At 37.8% G+C, this 20,079-nt stretch overlaps 5 protein-coding genes and 1 long non-coding RNA gene across 8 annotated transcripts; 2 read left to right on the top strand and 4 right to left on the bottom strand.

The window, feature by feature from the left end:
- The first annotated feature begins 1,777 nt into the window (after window positions 1–1,777).
- Window positions 1,778–7,581, top strand: LOC127263693 (plasma membrane ATPase 4). The gene is made up of 16 exons (XM_051292858.1): window positions 1,778–1,999; window positions 3,426–3,545; window positions 3,665–3,901; window positions 3,976–4,737; window positions 4,809–4,931; window positions 5,014–5,118; window positions 5,189–5,333; window positions 5,414–5,578; window positions 5,655–5,893; window positions 5,976–6,008; window positions 6,103–6,184; window positions 6,262–6,422; window positions 6,505–6,678; window positions 6,765–6,947; window positions 7,016–7,197; window positions 7,275–7,581. Exons 1-16 carry the CDS (start codon window positions 1,955–1,957, stop codon window positions 7,369–7,371), a joined length of 2,853 nt encoding a protein of 950 aa, XP_051148815.1. The 5' UTR covers window positions 1,778–1,954; the 3' UTR covers window positions 7,372–7,581.
- Window positions 4,247–6,884, bottom strand: LOC127263705 (uncharacterized). The gene is made up of 2 exons (XR_007841547.1): window positions 6,737–6,884; window positions 4,247–6,564 (listed from the first exon to the last, which is right to left on the bottom strand). It is a non-coding gene; the product is annotated as an uncharacterized LOC127263705 (long non-coding RNA).
- Window positions 7,576–8,807, bottom strand: LOC127263700 (uncharacterized). Its single transcript, XM_051292870.1, has 3 exons — window positions 8,576–8,807; window positions 8,325–8,504; window positions 7,576–7,954 (listed from the first exon to the last, which is right to left on the bottom strand). Exons 1-3 carry the CDS (start codon window positions 8,719–8,721, stop codon window positions 7,711–7,713), a joined length of 570 nt encoding a protein of 189 aa, XP_051148827.1. The 5' UTR covers window positions 8,722–8,807; the 3' UTR covers window positions 7,576–7,710.
- A 691-nt stretch (window positions 8,808–9,498) lies between these two features.
- On the top strand, window positions 9,499–13,136 carry LOC127264020 (putative glucose-6-phosphate 1-epimerase). Its single transcript, XM_051293353.1, has 9 exons — window positions 9,499–9,687; window positions 10,434–10,508; window positions 11,494–11,550; window positions 11,638–11,798; window positions 11,882–12,016; window positions 12,090–12,192; window positions 12,303–12,402; window positions 12,478–12,686; window positions 12,836–13,136. Exons 1-8 carry the CDS (start codon window positions 9,520–9,522, stop codon window positions 12,672–12,674), a joined length of 996 nt encoding a protein of 331 aa, XP_051149310.1. The 5' UTR covers window positions 9,499–9,519; the 3' UTR covers window positions 12,675–12,686; window positions 12,836–13,136.
- Window positions 13,137–13,711: 575 nt separating this feature from the next.
- LOC127264389 (uncharacterized) lies at window positions 13,712–14,333 on the bottom strand. The gene is made up of 2 exons (XM_051293875.1): window positions 14,253–14,333; window positions 13,712–14,149 (listed from the first exon to the last, which is right to left on the bottom strand). The coding sequence occupies exons 1-2, from the start codon at window positions 14,331–14,333 to the stop codon at window positions 13,712–13,714; spliced, it is 519 nt and encodes a 172-aa protein (XP_051149832.1).
- A 39-nt stretch (window positions 14,334–14,372) lies between these two features.
- LOC127263980 (protein WHAT'S THIS FACTOR 1 homolog, chloroplastic) lies at window positions 14,373–19,918 on the bottom strand. Of its 3 annotated transcripts, none has more exons than XM_051293318.1 (5): window positions 18,175–19,918; window positions 17,722–17,778; window positions 15,679–15,758; window positions 15,182–15,244; window positions 14,395–14,455 (listed from the first exon to the last, which is right to left on the bottom strand). In XM_051293318.1, exon 1 carries the CDS (start codon window positions 19,510–19,512, stop codon window positions 18,187–18,189), a length of 1,326 nt encoding a protein of 441 aa, XP_051149275.1. In that variant the 5' UTR covers window positions 19,513–19,918; the 3' UTR covers window positions 14,395–14,455; window positions 15,182–15,244; window positions 15,679–15,758; window positions 17,722–17,778; window positions 18,175–18,186. The 3 variants fall into 3 exon arrangements, with proteins under 3 accessions (XP_051149264.1, XP_051149275.1, XP_051149268.1); XM_051293311.1 differs by having other exon boundaries at window positions 14,412–14,455; window positions 15,564–15,758; XM_051293307.1 differs by having other exon boundaries at window positions 14,373–14,455; window positions 15,182–15,758.
- Window positions 19,919–20,079: the final 161 nt, after the last annotated feature.

Below are 20,079 nucleotides of genomic sequence, written 5' to 3'. Positions count from 1 at the left end.
GAACACTTTTAACCTTTGAAATTTAGAACAATATTTTTCTTGAATTTTTAACGAATGCATCGGTTGTATTATTTAGGGTGTGTTTGTTTGAATGATTTGGGTGGATTTATACTATTCACACAAATTTTTTTCAAAAAATCAAATCAAACTTTTATATTTTATTTTTTATATTATATTAAAAATCAATTTTACATTCAAAACATCAAATCAATCGATATTTATATCACATCATATAACTATTTCAATTTAAATTTTTTACTATTCAAATCTCAATCCAAAATTCAAACCCCAAAGAAAGACACACTTAGTGTATGTTTTAATTTCACGTGATTTCTCTCGTAAGACTTTTCAATTTTTTTTGTTCTTTTTAAAAAGTAAATAATAATTTAACTTCTCTTTTTTTTTTTTTTTCTTTTTTTTTTAATAAACATAAAGTCAAATTTAATATTAATGTTTTGACTTTGTAATTTCATTAGATTTAATTTAAGAGAGGAATTGATCATTTTCTAACAAATTCCTAAAAGAAGATCTTCATGACCTCAACGTAACCCACTAGTCTAACTTATATACAAGTATATCAAAATTATGAAAATAACAATGATAATATATATAAAATAAAATAAATATATATATATATATAAAACTCTTTAAAAAGGACCAATTTCAACAAAATTAGATTTTCAAATCTTGCCTTCTTTATTATCATATGCTTTAGCAGCGTTTGCAATATATTTAAATACTATATTCTTATTGAAATTTATGTATATTTCATAGGACATAGATTTTAATAAAAATAGATAAAATTAAAAAAAATCTTTTATACTAAAAAATAAAAAAATTGATAAATATATATTTTTTTACTTGAAAAAATGAAAAAAAAATATATATATCTTTTTTTATATAAAAAAACATAAATTTAGATGATTTAGAAAATAACCATTTTAGTGTCAATATATACTAAAATAAAACAATCCTTATTCCACCCATTCAAAACTATATATACTTTTTTATTTATTTTTTATCTATTGAAATACAAAATATGTATATAATTAGTAAATTTGGCCATATTATATATTATAAATAATTTAAAATTTATATGTATTTATTATTAGTATTATATCAAATTAAAATATAAAATAATCCAAACATTATTTTAAATACAATAATTTCAAATTCTAAATCAGAGGTAAATACTAATTCAAATTATAGAGTTTGTTTTATTATAATCTAAAATGAATGGATAAATTAAAATTTTTATTTAAATAATATTTTGATTTATACTTATTTTATAAAAAAAAAAAATATATTTCATTAAAATCGTGTAAAATAAATAATATTTTTAAATTTATAATAATAAAGAAACAAACTCATTATATATATGTACGTAAAACTCAGTGCAAAATATTGGTAAAACAGTAGCGTCAACGCCAAACTGCATCCAACTATTTATTGTCACATTTATTTTAATATCGTAAAAAAATAATGTGACAAATATCCCTAATATAAAAAATATTAAAAATAAAAATCTGACAACATATTAAATACGATACAATCCCTTCTCTGCACAAAAAGGCGTTACTATTATACAGCCTAAAACAGTCAACCCTGCCCCAGCCCAGCCCTGAACTAACTTTTTTAAATATTAATTATTATATATATACTTTATAGTATATTGGAATATTGTCAGGGGGGCCCACTTGGGGGCCTATATAAGGCGGCGGGCTGGTCCAAAACAGTCTCCATTCGCAAAAAGGTTTTTCTGCAGATTTCTCTCTTCGCTTCGTCGAGTAAGTGAAGATGAACAGTCGGTGAAAGGCTAAGGCTAAATCGGTCGTTTTCCTTTTTTTCTTTCGATTTGTGTTTTTTTTATTTCCTTATCGTATCGTTTCGATTCTGTGTCCGATTTTGTTGTAGAAGAGGCGAATCGGAGAGCACGAGGTTGCCGTGAGCGAAGATGGGGATAAGTCTCGAGGAAATCAAGAAGGAGAATGTTGATCTGGTAATTTTAATCGTTGTTTATTACAATTTTGTTATGCGATTTGTGGTTTTTTCGTTGTTTATTGCAATTTTGTTACGAGATTTGTGGTTTTTTACGCTGTTTATTACAATTTTGTTATGTGATTTGCGGTTTTTTCGTTGTTTATTGCAATTTTGTTACGAGATTTGTGGTTTTTTTTCGTTGTTTATTATAATTTCGTTACGAGATTTGTGTTTTGTTCCTTTTTTTTTTTAGATTTTAGTTTAGTTTTCTGTTTTTATTTATTTAGTTATCTGATTTTGTTTAGATTTTAAAATTGATTTTGATTTTGTGAATGATTTTGAAAATAGTGTAAATAGAAAGAACAATCTGTGGTTCGGACATCGTTGAGGTCGATGGAGTCGTAGACATTCACTTTGAGTGCTCCTAATTGTTTGGCAGAAATCTGCGTTTTGTTCCGATAATTACGACGTTGTATTTTCAGGAGTGTGTAATGGAATTCATTAATAGTGTTGAAATTGCGGTGTCCTAATCCAATCTGCAAAAAAAAAAAAAAAAAATAAATAAATAAATAAAATAAAAGGAGGCCATTTTGGGTAAACATGAATAGACAAGCATCAGCTTTACGTCTTTGGTCTGTGATTCGACGAGATTCCGAAGAACGGAACGGATTTGTTTGTTTGGTGAAAATGAGTAACCTCCTCCATAATCATTAATTACGAGTATTTTTTAATAAAGAATAATATTTATATATATATATATATGAAGCGCGTGTCTCTCACTGTGAATAATGCGCGTGAAGGTTTGCAAAGCCGAAATTTGTGTCACTACGGACTGATGGGTTCACCTAGGCTGATTGTCTACATCGTTGTACGGATCTCTGATAATTGTGTTATTCTTTTCAATGTTTAAGAATAGAACGACGTACGTAAACATTATTGTATTGTATTTTAATTTAATTTAATTTTTTATTTTATTTTTAACTAATTGGGAAGGAAGTTTGTATGTTTTTTTTTTTTTGTTTGGGTAAACACGCCTATGTTTCTTTTTACGTTTGGATGTTTGAATTTTTTATTTAAACAATATTTAATTTAATATTTATTATATGAAAAAGTATATATTTTTTTTATGAAAAATACAAGTACGAATAAACTGTGTAAAAATATTACTGTACATCCTTAAGCTTTCATTATAGAAGAGTTGTGTATAATTACTAATTTTGATAATAGTAAAAGATCAAGGGTGTGTTTTTTTGTGGATTTTAGTTTTTGAATTTGTATTTTTTAATAGTAAAAAATTGAATTTGAATAGTTATTCGATACAATATAGGTTTATATGATATTTTGAATGTAAATTAAATTTATAGTACATAATCTTAGTATTTATTTTTTGATATCTCAGAGAAAATTTTGAAAATTTGGTAGTGACTATTTTATTTATGTAACAGGAGAAAATCCCGATCAGGGAAGTGTTCGATCAGCTGAAATGCAGCCGGGAGGGGCTGACAAGTCAGGAAGGCAACAACCGGCTGCAAATCTTCGGACCGAACAAGTTGGAAGAGAAGAAGGTTAGTTTCCGACACACATTTCATAAATTCCATACCATCCTTACATTACCATTATTATTTTCATCAAATTCTTACACCACCACCAACAACTACATTGTCTTCAATATCATATAATCCAGGAAAGCAAACTCCTCAAGTTCCTCGGGTTCATGTGGAACCCTCTCTCATGGGTAATGGAGGCCGCCGCCATAATGGCAATCGCTCTTGCCAACGGCGGCGGGAAGCCTCCCGACTGGCAGGACTTTGTCGGAATCATCTGTTTGCTCGTCATCAATTCCACCATCAGTTTCATCGAAGAGAACAACGCCGGCAACGCTGCCGCTGCCCTTATGGCAGGCCTCGCGCCGAAAACTAAGGTACGATGCAAGAACCCCGCCTCGTAAGGACTTTGAGTTTGTTCTTTTTTATCGACACATGTTTTGCCAAACAGGTCCTTAGAGACGGGCAGTGGAGCGAGCAGGACGCGGCGATCCTGGTCCCGGGAGACATAATCACGATCAAGCTCGGCGACATCATTCCCGCTGACGCTCGTCTCCTCGAGGGCGACGCGCTGAAAGTTGATCAGTCGGCGCTTACGGGGGAGTCGTTACCGGTGACGAAGAACGCGCATGAGGAGGTCTACTCGGGGTCGACGTGCAAGCAGGGGGAGATCCAGGCAGTGGTCATCGCGACGGGGGTGCACACGTTTTTTGGGAAGGCGGCGCATCTCGTCGACAGCACGAACCAGGTGGGTCACTTCCAGAAGGTTCTGACAGCGATCGGGAACTTCTGCATTTGCTCGATTGCCATCGGGATGTTGATCGAGATCGTCGTGATGTACCCGATCCAGCACCGGCAGTACCGGAGCGGGATTGACAATCTCCTCGTCCTCCTCATCGGCGGAATCCCGATCGCGATGCCCACCGTGCTGTCTGTCACTATGGCGATCGGATCGCACCGGCTGTCGCAGCAGGGTGCCATTACTAAGCGAATGACTGCGATCGAAGAAATGGCCGGGATGGACGTTCTGTGTAGCGACAAGACGGGGACGTTGACTCTCAACAAACTTACCGTCGACAAGAACTTGATCGAGGTTTTCACCAAGGGCGTTACGCCGGATGAAGTTCTGCTCTATGCAGCGAGAGCTTCTAGAACCGAGAATCAAGATGCTATTGACGGCGCCATCGTTAACACCCTCGCTGATCCAAAAGAGGTATCTTCTGTTCTTCGTTTGTAATAAAAGGATCCGATTGAATCGGGAAACTAATGATTCGAAATTTTCAGGCGAGGGCCGGCATTCGCGAGGTTCATTTTTTTCCGTTCAACCCTGTCGACAAGAGGACGGCCTTGACTTACATCGACGGTAAAGGGAACTGGGAACGAGCTAGCAAAGGAGCACCCGAGCAGGTCGATTTTCTTGTCGTCGTTTCTTCATAATCAGAATCTGTCATTTTTCGCATACTAAAATCGCCTTCTTTCTTCGTACCAGATCTTGACTCTCTGCAACTGCAAGGAGGACATGAAAAAGAAGGTTCACGGCGTCATCGACAAGTTTGCCGAGCGTGGTCTACGATCCTTGGCCGTTGCAAGACAGGTGAGATACGATACACCGCAGTATATTATCCTTCGAGATGATCTCTTACCCGATGCTCTATATACAACAGCAAGTGCCGGAGAAATCGAAGGACTCGCCCGGCGGTCCATGGCAATTTCTCGGGCTTTTATCGCTCTTCGATCCTCCGAGACATGACAGCGCGGAAACCATCCGCAGAGCTCTAAATCTCGGTGTAAATGTCAAAATGATTACCGGTATGCGATCTTGAACAGCGTCAATGCTTCTGAGTTCGATCTGTACTTCACATACCGTTTTCTTGTTACCGAAATTTCAGGCGATCAGCTTGCGATTGCGAAGGAGACCGGACGTAGGCTTGGAATGGGAGTAAACATGTACCCGTCGGCTTCTTTGCTCGGCCAACACAAGGACGAGTCAATAGCTGGCCTCCCGGTGGAGGAACTGATAGAGAAGGCAGACGGCTTTGCCGGGGTCTTTCCAGGTTCTGCATTTTGTCGCGCTCTTTTATCCCGCCGTAACCTTCGAGGATTCATCATTTTCCTTTTTCGTGAACGCAGAGCACAAATACGAGATCGTGAAGAAGCTGCAAGAACGGAAGCATATCGTCGGCATGACGGGAGACGGTGTCAACGATGCTCCTGCGCTGAAGAAGGCCGACATCGGCATTGCCGTCGATGATGCTACAGATGCTGCGAGAAGCGCTTCCGACATCGTCTTAACCGAACCCGGTTTGAGCGTTATCATCAGCGCCGTGTTGACGAGCAGAGCGATCTTCCAGAGAATGAAGAACTACACGGTTCGTGTCTCGTCCTAAACATCGTCCGAATTCTTACTCTTTTCGAACCTGCATTAAGCCTCTTCATCTTTCGCTTTCGCAGATATACGCCGTCTCGATCACCATCCGTATTGTGGTAAGTTACACAGCGCCATTCGACGACGACGCACAATTTTTTTTCCCCGTTGGCTTCTTACTTACATCGTGTTACATGCCATTCTTTTCTGCAGTTTGGTTTCATGTTCATCGCCTTGATCTGGAAGTTCGATTTCTCGCCATTCATGGTCCTGATCATCGCCATTCTGAACGACGGTATAAAACCAAGCCTCTGTTTATCCAATGTCTTGGAACTGCAATGAATTGATCGATAACTCTTGATATATATACAGGTACGATTATGACGATCTCCAAGGATAGAGTGAAGCCGTCTCCAATGCCGGATAGTTGGAAGCTGAAGGAGATTTTCGCCACTGGAATAGTTCTCGGAGGCTATCTTGCGGTGATGAGCGTCATCTTCTTCTGGTTAATGCACAAAACCGACTTTTTCTCTGTAAGAATCCTATAATAAACTGTATCCTTCCGATTGTTTCTTCGAAGGAACTCTGAGTAATCCGACTATACTGAAAATGTAGAGAACGTTTGGAGTTCGCAACATCGGTCAGAGTGAGGAGGAAATGATGGCTGCATTGTACCTGCAAGTGAGCATCGTTAGCCAAGCACTTATCTTCGTGACAAGGTCGCGCAGCTGGTCGTTTCTTGAACGTCCCGGATTGATGCTTGTCTTCGCCTTCTTAGCCGCGCAGCTGGTAAAGTTCTTGATCTGATGTATTTGAAAGATTAATAATCATCATCTAGAGTACTTACTCACTCGGCTCTCGATTATATGTTCCAGATTGCGACTTTTCTAGCCGTGTACGCGACCTGGCCTTTTGCGAAGATCAAAGGTTGCGGCTGGGGATGGGCCGGAGTGATCTGGATTTACAGCATCGTGTTCTACATCCCCCTCGACATCATGAAGTTCGCCATCCGCTACGCCTTGACCGGAAACGCCTGGAAAACTCTGTACGAGAACAAGGTAAGTTTAATTCACACCATTGCTAGAAACAAATTAACAATTGCTAAGCTTATTTCTCGATTGATCAGACTGCATTCACGACGAAGAAAGATTTCGGGATAGAGGAACGGGAGGCACAATGGGCGCTCGAACAGCGAACGGTGCATGGACTTCAGACGAAGGAAGCTGCGAATCTGTTCCAGGAGAAGAGCAATTACAGAGAATTATCCGAAATAGCAGAGCAGGCCAGGAGGAGAGCTGAGATTGCTAGGTAAGGATTTTACCAGTAGTACCTTCTTGTTTCGATTTCTTCGAAATTTTGATCTTAACCGTGTCGTCGCAAAACAGGCTCCGGGAGCTGCACACGCTCAAGGGCCACGTTGAGTCGGTCGTGAAGCTTAAAGGGCTCGACCTGGAGACGATCCAGCAACACTACACCCTCTGATTAGTATCGACAAAAAAAATGAAATGACTGTAGGTGAGGAAAGGAGTGAGTATTCGTACCTCAAGTAAGAAATTTCAACCTTATTGAGAACATAGCTTTTTTATCTCTTCCCGTTGTCGTTGGATAGCCTAAGCGATCCCAACTTTGCTGCTATCTGTCGTATGCTCGATTTCGAATAAGATATATATATATGACATTTAGACGAGGATATTAACATTTGGTAGCTATATTCGATCGAAATGGTTTCTATGCATATATATACGAACATGAGGGGCTTTTAAGATTACAACATTTCTGCGAAAGTTCACTCGAGAAACAGAGAATTGCTTGTTTATGTTTTCAGTAGTCGTCGTCGTCTTCTCTTGATCTGAAGAATCTCCTAACGACACCAGAAACTATACTGAGAAAAATAATCAGAGCAAAGAGATCAAATCCGCCGCCAACACCAACTGCGACACTTGGACCGGGGGCGAAGAAGGAGAACGGGGACCAACCCCAACCCCCGTAAAATGGCGCACCATAGCCGTAACCGTATCCACCAACTAGCGGAGGAGCAACTGGCGGGTTGATGAACACATTAGTCCTGCAATTGAAATGAGACAAAATCGAGTTAAGCTCTGAGCTTGAAATTTGAATATTTATGTTCAAAGCGATAATAGCAAAGCATGCAAAAGAATAGTAAGTAATCCTTATGTTACATAATTTAAATGACGGTCTAACCTAAGGTTTGAAATGGACAATGACAAATAGGGAGCGGTGAGATTCAAATTTAAGTTTATCTGATACTACATTAATTGATGGAAATGATGATACCATGTTAGATGTTACCATGTCTCAATTCAAAATACTTTCTTACCATTTTGTCCAATTTTAAAAAAGTAATAGTATTTTAGCTATATTTAGCTAACAAAGATGTTCAGCTACTTAAGAAGTAAGCTAGTAGAAAAAACTACCTCGAACCGCCGACTCTAGGTCCAGATGCTCGCGGCGGCGCCGCCGGCGCTGAACGGAAAGCCTGGCCGCCGACTCTACCGCCACTCTTTCCGGCCGAAGCCGGATCGACAGAGCCTAGCGTCAACACTCCTGCCGCTACTGCAACCAGCGCCAATTTTACCAAACGGTTCTCACTTTGCCTGTCATTGGAAAAGCAACAATTCGCTAGAAATTACAATCACTATTATCAGTGAAATCAACTAAATCTGACCTCAACGAATCACTATCATCATCCGCCCCGCGCCTGCACGACACCGAAATTCGCTTTGCAGGAACTGGAAGAGCTCCACGTTGAAGCTTGAACGTCGCCGCAACTGGATTCGAGAGGAATTGAGTCTCCAGTAAAGTAACCGTCATCTTCTTCTTCTTCTTCTTCTTCTGCAGGAATTGAATTCGATCAAGGTGGAGATTATGGCGAATTTTGCAGCTGCTGTTTCTAGTGGCGTCCTCCCAAATTCGATATTATGAGTTGATGGTTGTCGACAAGACACGTGTATGCACGCAATTGGACAGAAGGGAAGCTTCCAGAACATCGGAACTTCCCATCCAAAATTCCCTTTTACTAAGTAATTAAATTTAATAGAATTTGTTACTTTTTTTTTAAAAAAAATGTTTTAATTTTTATTATTTCGATTCTCCATTAATATTTTTTTATAAAATATTTTATTATATTATTATTTTAATATAAAATTCAAATCAATTTTTTTAAAAAAGCATCGAACCAAACATAATTAACACATTATTATATGGAGTATATAATTTTTTTTAATCATTAGAAAATTAACAAGCATTTGGACTGCTGACTTACTGTTCTAAAATCCAATTATTACTATTTTAATTTCCACTTGTGTGCTAAAAATCATAAATTAATTTAAAATTGAACAAGTCAAACGTGATATTTTGAGCACTTACAATTTATTTATATTGGAGTATTATTAGACACGTGGCAATATTTTATTGGAGGAAAACCGAGACAGGAGGGACGACTCAAGGCGTAAGTGCAGGCGCATGTGCCGGACGTGGAATTTGTAGGTTGACTCCGGAGGGCATTTTAGTCCTTTTAATACTGTAATGTAGTGTTAGTGCTTTTTAGTAGGTGAAGATACATAAGCCTATAAATAGCGAATAAGAAAATTACAAAATAAAAAAACAAAAATGAATGAAGTTAAATATGGCATCTTACATTTCCTATTACAGACTTACGTGATTTTCGGCCGGTTAACCGGTGGCGTCACGTCGGCGCCGGCGCCGGTGGAGATAGCCAAGGGAAATGACGGTCTGGAGAAAGTCATCCTTCGTCATGTCCGCGGCAGCTCAGCGGAGGTAAGATTAGGAATTTACGGTTTTTTTGTGTGTGCGCGCTAATAGAGGCGATTATCGATTTCCACTTTACGGTTTTCATTTCATTTCGACTTTGTTTTGTGGAGTGTGAAGCGGTGAAGCGGTCAATCTCTTGCGATATGCATTTTGGAAACAAATGTGATGGTTCGGTGTTTGCGATTTAGATCTGTGCGAACTCGTATACCATGCCGATTTGTTGTGGTGCTTTTGTGGCGATGTAGTTTAATGAGGCAAGGATTTTAGGCGTTGCATTTTGGCGCTAGTTGTTGATGTAAATTTCTTCTCAGGTTTTGGGTGCAATACTTTGCCTCATACTGTGCTGATAAGTTGATGCGAGAAGCCTGAGAAGCGAATTCCACATATTTTAAGTTTCTGTAATCCATTCAATGTGATGTTGATTTCCTGATCGAAACTCTTTCTGAGATAATCGCATGAAGGATCGATCTGTTCCAGAAATTTTACATAGAATTGACAACTGCATGCCGTGGCAGACCTAATCTTCCCAGAAGCACAAATTTACTTGGTCAATGATTGGGAAAATGTCGTTTTATTGATAGGAACTATGGTTTAATACAACAATAATTTTTAATAGCAATCGTATGTAGTCTTTATTATTTCATATTACTATATGCTAATTTTAAGAAAAAAAGTTCTTTTGAGAGTTCTATAATATATCTGTTTTGACTGTATTTTTTTTTATTATAAACTTGTTTTCTCTTGTTTTACAGATATACCTTTATGGCGGGCAAGTAACATCATGGAAGAATAAGCATGGGGAAGAGCTGCTTTTCCTCAGTAGTAAGGTATTTTATTTTTTATTTTTTTATTTTTTTCTGAGCTGCTGACGATTATCAGTAACACTGTAAGATGAAGGAACCAAACATGGCAAAAATATCTCATGACTGTGAGCTGATTTTTCAGTTTTAACTACTCAATGCTATTTGATATCATCATTTAGAAATAGGAAAATCCTCTGCCTTCCTATTGTATGTCTATGAGCCGCAGCTAGAAGTTCATTTGTCCAATTTACGAGCTGGCACGGGTGTTGTTTAAGAATGATGAAGCATTGAAGAAGTCGGCTTGTCTTTATGTATTGTTGTTTGCTTGATCGATACAAAGACAGGAAAGTTCAGTAGTTTAGGAATGAATCTGGTGGATTATCTCACCCAATGTAGCATATATTTGATTTTGTCCACTTTCTTCTGATAAATTTGCTTAAACTTATGTCTGCGACTTCACTGATCTTCCGAAAAATCTAGACTTGCTGCTTCTTTATCCCATACTATTCTAGCTTGAGTTGGAAATGCTTTCGCTGTTGTGGAATAAAAGTCTTTTTATCTTAATGCACATATTTAATTTATTGGGAGCTATTAGAGCATGATCCACTTTTTCGGGAATATGAGTCTAAGAAATATCAAGAATATTTATAGTGAACCATCTTTCAGAGAGATGGCTTACTAATAGAGTGAGAGCTAAGTAATTCGATTCATTCTTGTGAATGCATGGATTCCATATTATGCAAGGAGAAATTGCTTTTGCTAAATCGAATTGAAGGGTGATATAAACTTGGTCTATTTTCGGCATTATATCCATAGTTATTGCATTCATTATAGTTAGCAATTGCCGTATCAAGGTTACCATCGATATTGTCACAAGCATCGATATTGATATCCTCAATCAGAAATCCTTTAGGTTTGTTATCCAGGAACTTGTTCAAAAATACTGTAAGGAACATAAGAGTTTGCTCGTCTAATAAAGTCATGTAATTGATGTATTCGAATTCCCCAGGCTTTATTTACACCACCAAAGCCAATTCGTGGGGGCATCCCTCTTTGCTTCCCACAGGTATCTCCTCGACTTTGTTACTCCCACGATTGCTCACCTCAGTATGAATCATGGTACTGATTAATGAAGCTTTTCTGTAACTTGCAGTTTTCAAACCTCGGCCCTCTGGCCTCCCATGGATTTGCAAGAAATCGGCTCTGGATGATCGACCCTTCCCCACCTCCACTCTCGACTAATTCTCCCAAAGAGACATCTGTGAACTTGATTCTGAAGCCTACCGAAGAAGACTTGAAAATTTGGCCTCATAGGTAGAGAGATGATTCTGTTTGAACACTTTCTGCTGCAGCTGAATTTGATTTTTTGATATGTATCTTCGATGTTTTTTGAGCAGATTTGAGTACAGACTACGCGTAACTTTGGGACCTTCCGGAAATCTGATGCTGACTTCTCGCGTTAGGAACACTGATGCAAAGCCTTTCACATTCACATTCGCCTATCACGCCTACTTCTCTGTTTCTGATATCCGGTACTCCTCAAATCTCTTCGATCAATGCTTCGATTTCATTCACTATCTAACTTGATGCAATTCTCCCACACAGTGAAGTTCGTGTCGAAGGATTGGAAAAGCTCGACTACCTTGACAACCTGAAGAACAGAACACGATTCACTGAACAAGGCGATGCTGTTGCATTCGAATCTGAAGTAAGTCTATAGAGATTACACACCACTTTTTAACATTAGGAAATAACTATTTTTCACCTAAAAACTTAAATTGTTCCGGCTCTGATATCATGTTAAATGACCATATGTAGGTGGATAGAATATATCTAACTACGCCTCCAAAAGTTGCGATTTTGGACAACGGAAGGAGTCGAACATTCACCGTCCGTAAAGATGGCCTTCCTGACGCCGGTAAGTCCAATGGAATCTGTTTGTTTAACCATCCCCGATTAATTCAGGTCGTGAAATGTGATCGATCGTCTGTAGTTGTTTGGAATCCTTGGGAGGAGAAGGCGAAGACGATATCTGATTTAGGAGATGGCGAGTATAAGATCATGGTGTGCGTCGAAGCATCCGCTATTGAAAAACCGATCGCTTTGAACCCCGGCCAAGAGTGGACGGGAAAGCTCGACCTTTCTTCCTCGCATCCCCGCGATCCTCGGGTTGTTCTTCGAGGAGATTGAAGCTTCTTATGGGTAACATTTTTCTGCACCAACCATGTAAATTAGTTCATCTATCATTCAAATTTATGTTCACATTTTTTTTTTTTCTTTCGAGTTTTATAAATATATATATATATATATTTGTACTAAGTACCAATTATTACACAATCTCGTGGATGCAGGTGGTTATGTGATCATCGTTTCAAGTCATCTTCCTCGTAAGGAATTATCACTGCTACCCGAATGTTCGAGGGCAGGTACGTATAGATACATACATACGTGTGTGTGTGTATATATATATATATATTTATATATGAGTTTGATTGATATAATTAATGTTGGGTGGTGTTAATAAATTGATGGAATTGGTATAAAAGTTTTCGATAAATATGCAACGTGAGGGGCGCATGTGCATGTGCATGTGCATGTTTCGTTTTGGTACACTGTATTGTCATTGTTTCTATTTTGTAATTTTATAAATAATTTACTAGTGTTGGGGGGGTAGATATAAGATGAGAAGAAGGCCATTCTAATCGAAAGAATTTTCGAATTTGATATTGTCTTTGTCCACTATAAATGGACTCAAAAATTTTAGGTAATTAGAAATTTTATATGATTGGTAAAGATATAATGTAATAAAATATGAAGGGTGGGTTAAATTAAAAAAATATATAAAATCCATCTACTGGTATAGATGAAAATATATATAAAAAAAAAAGACAATAAATATTATTAATTCAAATTGAGAGAGAGTAATATATTGTCGGTGAATAAATTTGAACACTTTGTATGGACAAAGTAAATAGCATTTTGAGCGTAAGTAGAAAGTAAATTAGTAAGAATAGGAATAGTATTGAGGTTACAACAACAATAACAAATCTAACTGTTAGCCATTACATTACACCTAAGAAAGGCCTGTTCCAATTTCTCAATAAACAACACTAAACTACAAGTTACTAAAACCGGGCCTTTCAAATAATCACATCAGCAAATCATAACACAAACCAGAAGTTAACATAAACCCCCCCAAAAAACCAAAAAATTCCTGTAATGATCGGTCATGTCCTGTTCAAGCTTAGATCCTGCAGCAGCCAATGCGGCTGCTTACTACTATCCCGAAATCCCGTCGAACCGCCAATATTCGATCCTGGTTCGCCACATTCTTCTCCTTTACCCGTCCCTATCGACGAGCTCAGCTCGCCAACCTGATCAGAATTGCTCGACCTTTGCTTCCTCGAGCAGTGCCCGATCCCGAGCGTCAGCTCGACTTCCACATCAGTATTAATCTCGTCGTGATAATGGCGAATGCTCGACGACGACGGGGCACTCTCGTTCCGCCGTTCCAAGTCGAACTGAATCGGCATTCGCATCGTCTGATCACCCGAGCAGCTACTGCTCACTTCCCTCGCCTCGTTTCTACTAATGCTGCACCGTCCCTTTTCGACTTCTTCCATCAGTTTCCTCTGCAGATTGTATATACGGTGCAGCTCCTGAACCTGTTGTTCAAAATCGAACTCATTGTCGTATTCAACGACATAACCAACTTTCAGACAATAGAATTTAACTTGAGGTGTGTTTTTTTTCTCTTTTTTCGCTCACCTGGTGTTTGAAGATCTGTTCTTGCAAGAGTATCGTCTTTCTCATCGATTCCACGTTCGAGAAACCAAGAATCCTGTCCATTCGGAACAAAATAAACTCCTTCTACAGCTTGATATGCAGCAGCAAATATTTCACGTTCCGTGGAGCTCGACTCATTTAGTCAATGGCTCTTATCGATTTGTTTCCAGTAAGGTTGTCATCACCTGAAAGACAAAAGATTGTGGCCACTTAGACATCAACAAAGTTTAACACAACCTTGTCCCTCTCAAAAACCACATCATTGCAGCTTCCGGAGATGCCCGAATTTTATTTTTTCTCCAAAAGATCGAAAAAAGACTCAAAAGCAATCTGTGGGAAAGGAACCAACACACATAGACAGACACACACATATATATATATATATATAATACATAACTTTTAAAGCATGAGACACAGTAATGTGTTTTTAATTCAATCCTATCAACAACTCTTTTGGCATAATTAAATGTGGCATCATCCAGAGTCTTATCTGTTCTTTGCCTTAATGCAACTTTTAATAATGTGATAAAATTCGGTGGCTGTCACGAAATCCACAGACTATTTTTCGAAGCTGTTTATGTAATGGAAAAGTCAAAAAAAGGAGGCCCCCGAATTCTTTTTTCACGACATATAATGGATTCCAGAAGTGACCTAATCTGGTAGTTGGATTAAACACCATTCACATATCTAACCTTAGTCTGTCTGTTTCTTTGAATCTTGAATCAGACATCAACATATATTGCATATTAGATCTGATGATATCTTTCCTCCCTATGTTTAAAAGCTCCCGAAACTTAAATTTCAAAAATTCAGGGAATTTCAGATGGCAGAAACAAGAAATGTAAACAAACCAGATAAACAAAAACAGAACGAACAACAATGATCGAAAAATGAAAGTTAAACAAAGATACCTGAGACTGAAAGGAATCATCCTCGCTCGTCAAATACATGCCTCTTTCATCAACAAGCTTTAGCTGTGAGAAAATTTTTCTAAGATTATCATGCAATGAAACAGCTCAATCAAAGATAATATATTGGACGAGAAGCAAGACAGCCGTGTGTTTGTGTGTCTCTTGCCAGGCCAAACTACAAAGGCTCGGTATACTTTTCTCAGACAGGCACCAAACGAAAGCGAATTAAGACAACATATGTATGGCTGGCTTTCGAAAAAACCAGCAGTATAATCACTAGCCAGGTCAAGAATACAAAGAAAAGAGCAGAGGCTCTATACTTTTCTTGAGGAAACAACAAATCAATCTCTACTAAAACAATGACATATTAAAATTCCCCCACCTTAGGGATCCTTTTGGACTAATAAATAATTCAGGCTGACAGGCTGGATTGTCTATGAGCATGTGTTGGTGTATTAGAGAGAGAGAGAGAGCAGCTGTTGCTAGGTAGAATAAACCTGTTTAGTTTAATGGCGTCGTCGTCGTCTGCATTGTGCTTGGGAGTGTTGTGATTTAAGGAAGATCATTTGATGGGCCCCTTAAGAGAATCAAAAAGAATATATAAAGAACAGATACAGATCAGATCATACACATACATAAACTATATTGTATTTGTATTTGTGTGTGTATGTGTGACAGTTTCTAAACTTCAGCCAATGTATGCCTGTGAACTAAATATTCCAGGCAGATCTGATGTAGAGGGGAAAGGAAATAAATAAATAAATACATAAATAAAATGGTGGATAACATGAAAATATACAATAAAAAAACACATTGAGAACTAAAGGAGGAGAATGAAGTGAATTGAGGAAAAGGGAAGATGTGTTTCTTTATCCAGACATGATTAATGAGTTTCAACTTTCTCTCATTCTGATGTCTGGTATCTCATTGCAGCTTTACATTTCTATATATACTAAATACACAGCATTTTCAATAATAAGAAAATTCGGACTTTATCTATACATACATACATATATATAAATATTTATGTATGTATGTATTCAACAATTTAGGAAGCAACATGAATTGTCCTGTAGTGACTGTGAAATCAAGAATGAATTAAGGGGCAATGGTTTCTTTATAATAATATACTGTTTTGGGGATCACTAAATCCAAGAAAATCCTTGGTGACTAACATTAAACATGCAAAATACTATTATAATAAGGCAATTAATTGTAATGAACGTTGGACAGAATGTATACAAAATGGAATCATTGATAAAATGATTGATGAAGGAAGTGATTGAAGATAGGCATAGTTAAATATTCATTATTGACATCGAGATTCGAAATCATTTTGGGGGATGAGAAACTTCCCACCGATCACTTCCATCCATAACCAAAACCTCCAAATTATCATATCTGTACCTCAAATATTTAATTTTATTTTTTATTTTTTTAAAAAAAGATTAAAAAACAAATGATAAGTAGCCCTTCCTCTCCATGCTCTTCCACGTGCTCAAACCATATTTTATTTTGTTGTATTTTGTTTCATATGCATATATACATATGCATCTGTGTGTGTTGAAGAATTTAATTGAGAAAACCCAACTTGGGGGTGACAAGATAATGCCCATTAATTGGCCATATCTCTCTTGGGTGTTGGGACGGAAGTACAAGCATAGATTTGGAGGGCCATTTTGGTCATTTCACAAGAAAACAGATTTATTCAGACACCCTTTTAAGGGCATTCAAAATTTCAAACCCCACGTGCTGTAAAGATTCTTTTCTTTCACCCTTTTCACAAAAACAAAAAGCTCGAGGGCCAATAAGAAGACAAAATGAGGATCAAGAACCAAATGAAATCAGCTTAAGGGTTCAATAAAAACAGTGCATTGAAATCACACAATGAATTTTGAAAAAAAAATAATAGTAAGGAAACTCTTCTTATTTTACAAGAATTACTACAAACTCAGATTCTTGATTATGTACACCTAAATCAGGTTAAGGGTTCATTAGAATTCAGTGCATTGAAATCAGACAATGAATATTGAAAAAGAATAATAAGAAACTATTCTTATTTTACACAGAATTACTACAACTTAGATTCTTGATTCGGTACACCTAAATCAGGTTAAGGGTTCAATAAAATTAAGTGCATTGAAATCACAAAATGAATTTTGAAAAAAAAATAGTAAGAAACTATTCTTATTTTACACAGAAACACTAAAACTCAGATTCTTGATTCTGCACACCTAAAAATGCTTCTAAAGCTTTAGTTGCTAAATTCAGACAGTCCAACAAAGTAGACGTGCATCCCAGGATTTCATATCATCAGGAAATTAACAGAACATGCAGAGAATGAACAGATCTCAGATCTCATATTCAAATTTCAAATCTATACATGTATTTGATCATTTGTTTGTCTGAAACAAATCTACATGCCAGCATATGTGTAATTGGTATCCTATGTGTTGACTTGAGCATGAATGAAATCCTACTATATATAAAAAAACAAATACCAACTAAGTCCATCTACCCTATCGGTTTCGACAACGTACCTAATAAGAAGATCGGACGAGCACATTCATGTCAGCCATTACACATCCAGAGAGTGCCTGAAATGTTCAATTCAAGAATATATAGATATAGATATCTTACTTCCATCTGGTGATGAATGTAGCAAGACAAGCTAAGTTAAGGCGACTTTTCGACAAATTACTTCTAAGAAATCGTGGATCTCAATCAAATTCAACCTAATAGACATAAATTGGAATTTTATTTGCCTGATTCAATGTTGTATTCTTGATTATTCACCGAAGAAACAAGCACATTGAAAGACGGCGACAAACTCAAGCAAAAACATACACATTCCTCAGTTAAACTAATTCAATTCTCCCATTAACATATGAATTAGGATAACAATTTTCAGTGTCATCAATCAAAGACAGAATAAGTTACATAGAAAATCGATTGAAAGAAAAGCATTCATAAACAAATAACACTAATATTACCTAGTTGTATATTCATGAATCATACGCCCCTTGTACCTCCTCGACTTCCATTTCCGACCCTTCAGAAGTAGGCAATATATTCTCCAAAGAGCCCATCGTCTCGTTCCTTCCCTGCTCCAGCTGCAGATTATCCTTATCTTCGGAATCGCTTCCAAGAAATAAATTGTTTTCTACGTCCGAGATATCCTCAAAGCTCTTAATACCTTTCTTATTCCCCCTATACCCGACATGACTCATTACCTCTTCCTTCCAAACAACTAACGGATGCTTCTCAATCAACTCAGAGCCATCGTAAGCTTCTTTCAAGAAAACACTGAACCTCTTACCCCTCTCCGAAACATAGAATATCCCAAAATGCTTCAACAAAAGCCTCATCAGCTTCTGCGGCATCACAAACTCCCTTCTGAAATACGTCAAGAAATCAGTCACAACCCTTTTCTCGACCGTGAAGCTAAGCAACTCATGCATCACAGCAACTGCCCTTTTATCGAATTCCAAAGAGCCGGGCTCTAAACCACGAGCATCTGCATAAGGAGATAGATATTCCCTCTTCTGGAAATGATCGATCTTCCCACCATATCTGTAAACCTTCTTATATGTCGAAGGGAACTTCAACGGGAAAGACAATGACAGCAATCCCGGAACATGATCGCCGTCTATCTTTCCCAATACCGTCTTCTCCAATTCGGTGATCGACCAATCAGGCTTCCATGAAACAAGCTCCAAATACTCTACATTATCCACAGGCTTCAATGGCTGAACTCTTCGGAACAATTCCGGATACTTATGCACCCAATGCTTCCTAAAATCATGAGGCAATCCGAAATCTCTTCGAAGCTGTGCAATTTTATCAACTGGTAGCCTCTTATCTACAGACATCATCAACATTCTGGTTACATGCTCTGCTGCCTTGTCACTGTTCTGTTCGATTATTTCATCCTCCTTTTTCAGCAATTCTTCGCCCTTTTCTGTCAGTCCACACCACACTGTACCTCTATGGTCCTTGTATAGCTCGAAAAGCTTGGGAGACTTATGGAGGAAATCTGAGAGCTTGTTTGGCCTGGGGAGATTGATTTGCCTGCGGTGCTGCTCCAGATTTCGTAAGGGGATGATGTTTTCCTGCTCCGATTTGAGAACTTGGAACAGATATAGGATTTTGGAAACTACCTTGTGCTTCTGTGCCGCGATTTCGAGGTCGTGCACGCGTTTGTCCTTGCTCCGGTCCTGAACTCTTCTGCTGCTTGTCATCCATCGGTAGGACTGCAGTGCTCTGTGTCTGTGATTGTGTTGATTCGAGAAGAAGATTCTGGAGAACGAATTGAATGGTGGTTGGGGCATTTTGCGATAAATTTTGTGCAGTCAAGGTGTTCGTAAAAATGGCGAAGCGAGTCGAGCAGCAGGTGGTTATGAACAAATCATTCATTCGATCGGATACCTATATCCATTTGCATCGACGAGTGAAGAATTCCGGAATTAATCGACGAATCTCTCCACTCTATCCTCAACACTAAAATATGTTCATCAAACAAAACTATATCGCCTGAGGACGACGGCGTGTAGGCGGTGACGATTCTCCGGTTTCGTCATGTTCAGCCGCTACGGATTCAGAATTACGTGAACTGGTGTTGATTGAAGTCGGCGACTTTTCCCGGCAGCTTCGGCGGCGGCGGCGGCGGCGTCTCTTGGATGAATGAACTCTGACGCTGATTACTATTGTATTTGGGCCTAAATTCGAATTCAATTCCAGTTTTATTTGGGCTTATATGGCCCAGCCCAGTTATCCCTTTAAAATTTTGTCTAGGTTTACATGGACTTTTTAATCATAATTAATCTATCAGTTTTATTAAATATATATATATATTAGGTTTGTATAGCGTCTAGAGTTTTGTGAATTGTAAAACAATT

This window comes from Andrographis paniculata, unplaced genomic scaffold (assembly GCF_009805555.1).
Source record: "Andrographis paniculata isolate CXL003 unplaced genomic scaffold, ASM980555v1 Contig17END, whole genome shotgun sequence".
Lineage (NCBI taxonomy): Eukaryota > Viridiplantae > Streptophyta > Magnoliopsida > Lamiales > Acanthaceae > Andrographis > Andrographis paniculata.
The sequence above is the reverse complement of the archived record's forward strand: the minus strand, read 5'-3'. Positions and strand labels throughout refer to the sequence as shown.

Excerpts from the sequence above, each read along its gene's own strand:
- LOC127263693 (XM_051292858.1), top strand. The coding sequence starts at position 1,955 with ATGGGGATAAGTCTCGAGGAAATCAAGAAGGAGAATGTTGATCTG. Across the intron at positions 3,546-3,664 it reads ACAAGTTGGAAGAGAAGAAG|GAAAGCAAACTCCTCAAGTT; the intron begins GTTAGTTTCCGA and ends CATATAATCCAG. Across the intron at positions 4,738-4,808 it reads CCCTCGCTGATCCAAAAGAG|GCGAGGGCCGGCATTCGCGA; the intron begins GTATCTTCTGTT and ends CGAAATTTTCAG.
- LOC127263700 (XM_051292870.1), bottom strand. The coding sequence starts at position 8,721 with ATGACGGTTACTTTACTGGAGACTCAATTCCTCTCGAATCCAGTTGCG. Across the intron at positions 8,505-8,575 it reads GATGATAGTGATTCGTTGAG|GCAAAGTGAGAACCGTTTGG; the intron begins GTCAGATTTAGT and ends TTCCAATGACAG. Across the intron at positions 7,955-8,324 it reads CCTAGAGTCGGCGGTTCGAG|GACTAATGTGTTCATCAACC; the intron begins GTAGTTTTTTCT and ends TTTCAATTGCAG.
- LOC127264020 (XM_051293353.1), top strand. The coding sequence starts at position 9,520 with ATGAATGAAGTTAAATATGGCATCTTACATTTCCTATTACAGACTTAC. Across the intron at positions 12,193-12,302 it reads CTGTTGCATTCGAATCTGAA|GTGGATAGAATATATCTAAC; the intron begins GTAAGTCTATAG and ends GACCATATGTAG. Across the intron at positions 12,403-12,477 it reads AGATGGCCTTCCTGACGCCG|TTGTTTGGAATCCTTGGGAG; the intron begins GTAAGTCCAATG and ends GATCGTCTGTAG.
- LOC127264389 (XM_051293875.1), bottom strand. The coding sequence starts at position 14,333 with ATGGACAGGATTCTTGGTTTCTCGAACGTGGAATCGATGAGAAAGACG. Across the intron at positions 14,150-14,252 it reads AACAGATCTTCAAACACCAG|GTTCAGGAGCTGCACCGTAT; the intron begins GTGAGCGAAAAA and ends TTTGAACAACAG.
- LOC127263980 (XM_051293307.1), bottom strand. The coding sequence starts at position 19,512 with ATGCCCCAACCACCATTCAATTCGTTCTCCAGAATCTTCTTCTCGAAT.